A 6286-nucleotide genomic window follows, 5' to 3' on the forward strand; every position below is an offset into this window, starting at 1 on the left:
CTATTTCCTTTACTTCCTTCTGATTGAACATCTCCTCTCCTCTTTTTTTTTCTATTTTTCTTCGCAGACAGCAACGAACAGCTTGGCAGGTGGGCACACCTATCTTTCCAGTCGAGGATGCGTATTTCAGCAGCGCCGGTGCTTAACGCCGTAGCGGAAGCGCTTAGCTTTATGGATAGTCAATCCACTCCCAACCCGCTCCGCTTAATGTGTCGGACCTAACAAGCGGTTGTACACGAAGTTGTCAGTGGAGACGATTGGGTGTTGGGACGTATATCACAGACTCGATGCTTCTCATTGGCGAAGGAAGAAGTCGAAAGAGGGAACTGCGTCAACACAGCGTTTCAAATCCACACGCATTGAGATTTGCGGCGCCGTTGCTTACCAGCTGTTGACTCTCCCTCGCTTGATGGAGCTGGTGATGCCGCCGGTGCCGCCGTCGCTCGTGTGCAGCTTGTGATACTCGTGGCCGCGCAGATGCCAATCAGCGGGTGGACCCCATACAGGCTAGGTTCTTCAGAATCTTCCCTGTGTTGGCTGCAGCGCTGCACCTGCGTCGTTTGACATCAGTCGACCGCGAGGGAACAAGAATATCCACGGGGTGGAGCAACTGCTCAGTGCTCAAAGAACTCGATGTGTCCGAGAATGAGTTTCTGGGTGCCCACCGCGGTCTGGTGGGTGCACCACGTCTGGGGAAGTTGACTGCCAGTGAATGCGGACTGCGTAACGTAAATCGTCGAAGCCCCTTTCTGCTGCTTATGGATGCTGCTGTGCGCATGGGAATTAGGTTCTGGCGAGCGTAAGCCCTTTTGGGGAAACCACCATCCGAGGACTGCTCAATGTGTGGGTGATGTAACGCGATTGCCACCTGCCTTTTTGATCTCCTGCTTGCTTTTGCACACATGCTAGGAATAGCGCAGCTTTTGGTGTCAGCTTGGCGCTGGAGTGAAGGAGGCGCACTCCGTCAGCCCCTCGCCACAGCGTCTGAAAGAGAGATTTAGATGACAGGGTGATCACGGCGGAGATCCTACGTTCTGCGCAGGCTTTTAGCTCCGCCTCGGAGTACCCCACAGAAACAGAGTTTTCTTGTGAGGACAGTAAGACATTCTTTTACTGGGTTATATCTTATATTTTAATAAAAGAGAATTTGTTAGTATTCGGGGGAACAAGTCTGGCTGGTACGACAGAACCTCGGTACCGTTATGCTCTTCTTTGTTTACCCCTTCTCTTTCTCTTGCACATGCGTCGTATTGAAAATTGTTGCTAACGTCTTGGAGTTCCAAGGTATCCAAATAATACCCCCCACACATAATTTTCGATGATTTTCGAATATCTATGCCACACACAGGTGCCAAAGAACCCAAATGAACATAACAAAGAAGATTTGCAAAAGAGGCCAGACAAGACGACTTTCCTGCACGAACTACGCACACTCTTCAGCGGCACGATGAAGAAAAAAAGGACCCGCAAATAACCGCGTACTTAAGGGCGGTGCCTCGGACTCCAACGAGGATGATATTCTCCTAGGGGATCTGGTGGCGGATCGACGGGGCAGCGCAGAAGACGAGGACGTACCGGATGAGCGCACCAAAGAGATCTTGGACGAGGCGGAACACTGCCTTGAACCACTGATCGGCAGACGTCTCACCAGCTTTATGACCGTCGTGGCGCTCCATAGACGGCAAACGGGTGTGCACATCTCCTTCACGGTCGGCGCACTTAGTATGCGGAAGATGCGCATGCAAATCCAGAGCGATGATCCACAAGTAATTCTGAATCGGCTGCCCACACCACTCTACTCCTACTGAGGGGAAGTCGCTGAAGAAGACGCAGCAGCACGTCCACAGGATGAATCGTACATCTTGCTAAGGTCGGATGACGCCAGCCTACCGAGGCAACTGAGAGGCGCCAAGTTCATCCTAGGCATTACGACACGAGATCGCCCCAATACACAGGCAAGACGGCGGAGAAGCTCCAGAGCCGGATCGTCATCGAGCACGCCCCGCGCACCGGAACCCGAAACGGTCACGGTGTCCGTGCTGACCATCCAGCCAGAAGAGGCGCTCTACGGTCTCTAAATGCCAACCGCAGTCCCGGCAAGAGAGGAGCCTCAGGCTCCGGACAGGGAGCGGCTCAAAAACAAAGAAAGCCCGGGTTTGAACGGGCGGGGCAGCCGTCCACGTGGGTACGTCTGCTCGCGTCACTGGCATGTTTACAGCCAGAAGCCAGCAAAGGTCTCGCAAGCGGCATGGGAGAAGCTCTCGCCTCACACGCGCAAGCAGCATCGGCTCGCGATCGAAGACCTGGTGAACACGCCGCACGACCTACTCGCACTCGACCTGGCAGCCGCAGCGACCAGGCTAATCCACAGAGCGGCCAAGATGAGGAAGTGGAAGGCGTCCACGATCGTGTCGAAGTTCGCAACGACACACGGAGCGCTGATGCACCCGCCGCTCTACACGGACCAGCCGCACCCGATCAGCCTGAAGGAGTCCCCGGAGTGGACGTCGGCGTACGGGCGGTGGCATCAAATCATAAGCAGCGAAGTCCCCAACCCACCGCCACACGTGGTCAAAACACAGATCGACGACGCCGCGCGGCACCTACAGGACGACCCGGAGGCCCGACTGTTCTTGCAAATGATGTGGAGCTTCGCAGCACGACCGGGAGTCATTGGAGGGCTGAGGCCAACGGACGTGACGTTGCAGACCCCCACGGCGGTGTCGTACCCAGTGGGCCTCACGCACAGGAGAGGCAAGGCAACACACTTTCGCGGGCCCTACCCAGTAGCGTCGCATCTGAGTCGGCAGGACGGTTCGTGCGTGGCGCACCAAATGGCGCAGCGGACGAGCGAGCAGTCGCTCTTCAGGCCTCCCGCAGCAGCCAAGAAGAAGGCCAGAGCGGCGCTGAAGAGGGTGAATCCCGCCCTCGAGCTCGCCTCGATTCGGAAGGGAGCAGTGCACCACCTCGCTCGGGCGGGGGCACCGGAAGCGGAGATCATGAGGTTGACGGGACACACGTCACTCACAACCCTGCGGCGATACCTCAACTATTCCCAGCAACCTACACGGGAGGCCATTCCAGCGCAGGACAGCGCCTCAACCCTCCTCCACGACCCAACGCCGTTGGCCACAAACGACCAATGTGGCACGAGATAGGATTGTCCGTCACGGCGCTCCACAATGAGGTCCGGAGGTTACAGGGCCTGGTGCCCGGCCTGGCACGAGGTAACCCATCGCAGTGGCCCCTCCACCTCAAGAGCGTCACCCTGGCCGACATCGATGCGATCAAGAACATGCTTTCTGCTCGGCTAGTTGCGCATACCGATCTTCTTCGCGCTCTGCGATACTTGGAACCTCAAATGCTCAAACTCTTTCACACGTCTCGTACAATTACATCGACGCGACTTGAACCGGGTGACCTGACGTCAGCAGTGGAGAAGGGAAAGTTTGAGATGTGCCCCATCGGTTTTCACCAGTCGCTGGTACGGGATACGCATTCGGTCACGGTATTTTTTGGGTACCGGAACACACAGGCAGACGGAGACGGATTACGCAGCCGGCCTTGAACGGGCCCACCCGTAAGGAAGCTGTCCCAAAGACTGTTCGCCCCTCACGACTCAGCGTTCGGCAAGATTTGGCGGCCGCGAGGTACATGCCACAGGTAGGTTTTGACGCGTTCTACGACGCCATTCCGTTGCCAGAGTCCGTGAGAAGCAATTTCGTGTTCCGGACACGGCAACAATTCTTTCGCTGCTGCACGCAGCTGACGGGCGCGCGATGGAGCGTAGCTGTAGGCCAGGCCATCACATCAAAAATCGTGGACAGCGACACAACGGTACCGATTCATACCATGATCGATAGTATACTGATAGCGGCAAAAGAAGGCAAAGAGGAAGCTTTCTGCTCGGCGGTGCTCCGTATTGTTGCGAGAATTGTGACGGCGAACCTGCGGACAACCCCCACTACAAGCGATATCACAGCCGTGCCTGACGAGGAGCTGCTCCGGCAGGCGAGCGGTCCCACCACCTTTTTTGGGCGAAGGATACGAATGGAGCACTAACCGGCGGCGAGTACGGAACTCGATCAAAGCGGTGGCGAAACTCAAACTAGGCCTACCAAAAAACGAGTACACAAATAGGCAGTTTGTTAGCCTCATCGCTCTGCTGATGTACATGATGCACACGACACGCCTCAACCCCGCCGATACGTGCCACCTGATGGCGGCATACGGCGGCATCTTTGCACAGATCGACCGACGACGGCATTGGGACGACCCGCTGCCGTTCGTATTGGAAAATGCAACAAAGGCCTTGGAGACACTGGGTCGGCAGCTGCTGGAGAACCGCTGGTGGGACGTCCGGAGCGATCTTGTCGTGGAACGATGGAACTACGGAGATGATGCAGCACAGATGGGTGTCCGACAGAGCGCCGGTTGACGGAACAGAGCTGCCTGCGTCGGGCGGAACGACGCACTTTGCGGTAAGCCATTCGACGCACAGCGAACCGAAGGCGGTTGGATGCATTCTGATGGAGTTACGGAGGGATGGCATAACGCGGGGCACGCGGGTCGCAGTGGTGACAGACCACAGCGCCTGAACGGATTCGGAGGCATCGGCAGCGGTTTTGCTCTGAACAAACTCTACGCCCAAACTAATGAGCTCTTGCACGAAGAAGGAGTTACCGTTCTCTTCTTTTACAGCAACAGGCTACTTAATCCAGCGGATACCTTCTCGCGGCACTTTGGGGACAGTGCAAGGAACGTGGTACTCAGGAAGTCCATTGTGAGCTCAAACCTGCCGTTCTTGAGGCAGCCCGCCGCCGTAGGGTTGGAACGCAGAGAAGTGCTGACTGTGGGGTTCGAGGCTTAACAGCCATACAAGAAAAAAAGTGAAGTGAAGCGAATGTTATGCTGCAGGACCGCCGGCGTGAACGACGTGAGACGGCACACGACCGGCGGGTAAAGCGCGTTTCTTCTTGCCCCTTTATCCTCCACCCGTAGCGCACGCAAAACAAAAACGAAATAAACATCGGAAGTGAGGTACTTGACGGAGAGAGAAGGAGGTGACGATAATTGACGGCAGGCATTTGTGATCAAAGAAGGAGGGAAGCAGCAGAAAAAGAGGGACGAGATCAAACAACAGAAAAGCGAAGTTAATGAAACTGTAAAAGGAAAGAAGATGCGACTGAAAAACGGAAGAGAGAGAGGAATGTAATGACAAGGGGCGAAAGCAAGAGAAATTAAAACAGACACGACGGTGTCCCTGACAGCCGAGAACGCCAAGTGGTTCCCGCAGAGCAGGTGCACCGTCAAGGTGTCCTCTATCTGCCAATCTTTGTCGTGAAGCATGGGGATCGCCGGCGTGCTGTCAGAGCAGTTTGGAAACAACAAGGAGCCGGTAGTGGCGCTGACCACGCACGCCTCGGCACCATCGCCAGTGGTGGAGAAACAACTGCGTTCTGCTTCTACAGGCTTGCTACCGGGGCTGTGTCCCGTGATCGCGCACCGTCCACGTCAGGAGCGCGACAGCAGCGACAGCGGCCTCTGTATGCCTGCAAACTGTTTCGGGCACGTTTTGAACGTTCTTCTAGACGCCCGCCACGACTTGCCTGCGTGTCTGCGCCTCCTGCTGCTCATCGCGAAGCAGCACAAACCGCCACAGCACTATTCCCTCAAGAGGATGTGCAGGGTGCTGATGAACCACCGCATCTCGCCCAAGAATCCCTTCGTCGAGGTGATTGCACCGGCGCTGTGGAAGAGGCAGAGGGCGTGGCCGTGGTGGTGTGTGGCGGGCTCTTCAGGTGCCGGACGCGACGCTCTCTACCGCCGCGGCACCATTCCACGGGGGCGAGGGGCCAAAGAACGTGCGGCAGCTGCCCACCAAGAAGATGCAACTGCAGCAGCAACGGCGGCTTCCTGCTGAACGGCGGAGTGTTGCAACGTCACGTGCTCAACCGTCGGCACACCACGCCAGCTCTAACGTGATGAGCCCTCCGCTTCCTCAACGCTCGCACGGCAACAGGCAATGGAGACGAGCAGGGGCGAAGAAGGGGTACGAAAGGGAGCTGACTCTTGCCGGGAGTTTCTTGAGGGACAGGCGGCCGCCACCACGATAGCGGAGGTGAAAAGAGCACCAGCGCGAAAGAGAGGCATGACACGGCGAGGGCTGCGACAGTTGCTGCGATGTCTGTGCCAGATGTGGTGGTGGTCGACTCGAGGGCCTGGCCACGCCGAACACAACACGGCCCTCTGCACGGCATGAGAGCCGGACACTTTACTGAGCCAA

At 56.8% G+C, this 6286-nt stretch overlaps 2 protein-coding genes across 2 annotated transcripts; both read left to right on the plus strand.

The window, feature by feature from the left end:
* Positions 1-65: 65 nt before the first annotated feature.
* ABB37_03134 (TATE DNA transposon) lies at positions 66-3158 on the plus strand (the record flags this gene model as incomplete). The annotated part of the gene is made up of 1 exon (XM_015800381.1): positions 66-3158. The coding sequence occupies exon 1, from the start codon at positions 2079-2081 to the stop codon at positions 3156-3158; it is 1080 nt and encodes a 359-aa protein (XP_015661983.1). The 5' UTR covers positions 66-2078.
* A 1010-nt stretch (positions 3159-4168) lies between these two features.
* Positions 4169-4438, plus strand: ABB37_03135 (TATE DNA transposon; the record flags this gene model as incomplete). Its single annotated transcript, XM_015800382.1, has 1 exon — positions 4169-4438. One exon carries the CDS (start codon positions 4169-4171, stop codon positions 4436-4438), a length of 270 nt encoding a protein of 89 aa, XP_015661984.1.
* Positions 4439-6286: the final 1848 nt, after the last annotated feature.

This window comes from Leptomonas pyrrhocoris (assembly GCF_001293395.1).
Source record: "Leptomonas pyrrhocoris isolate H10 chromosome Unknown, whole genome shotgun sequence".
NCBI classification, from domain to species: domain Eukaryota; phylum Euglenozoa; class Kinetoplastea; order Trypanosomatida; family Trypanosomatidae; genus Leptomonas; species Leptomonas pyrrhocoris.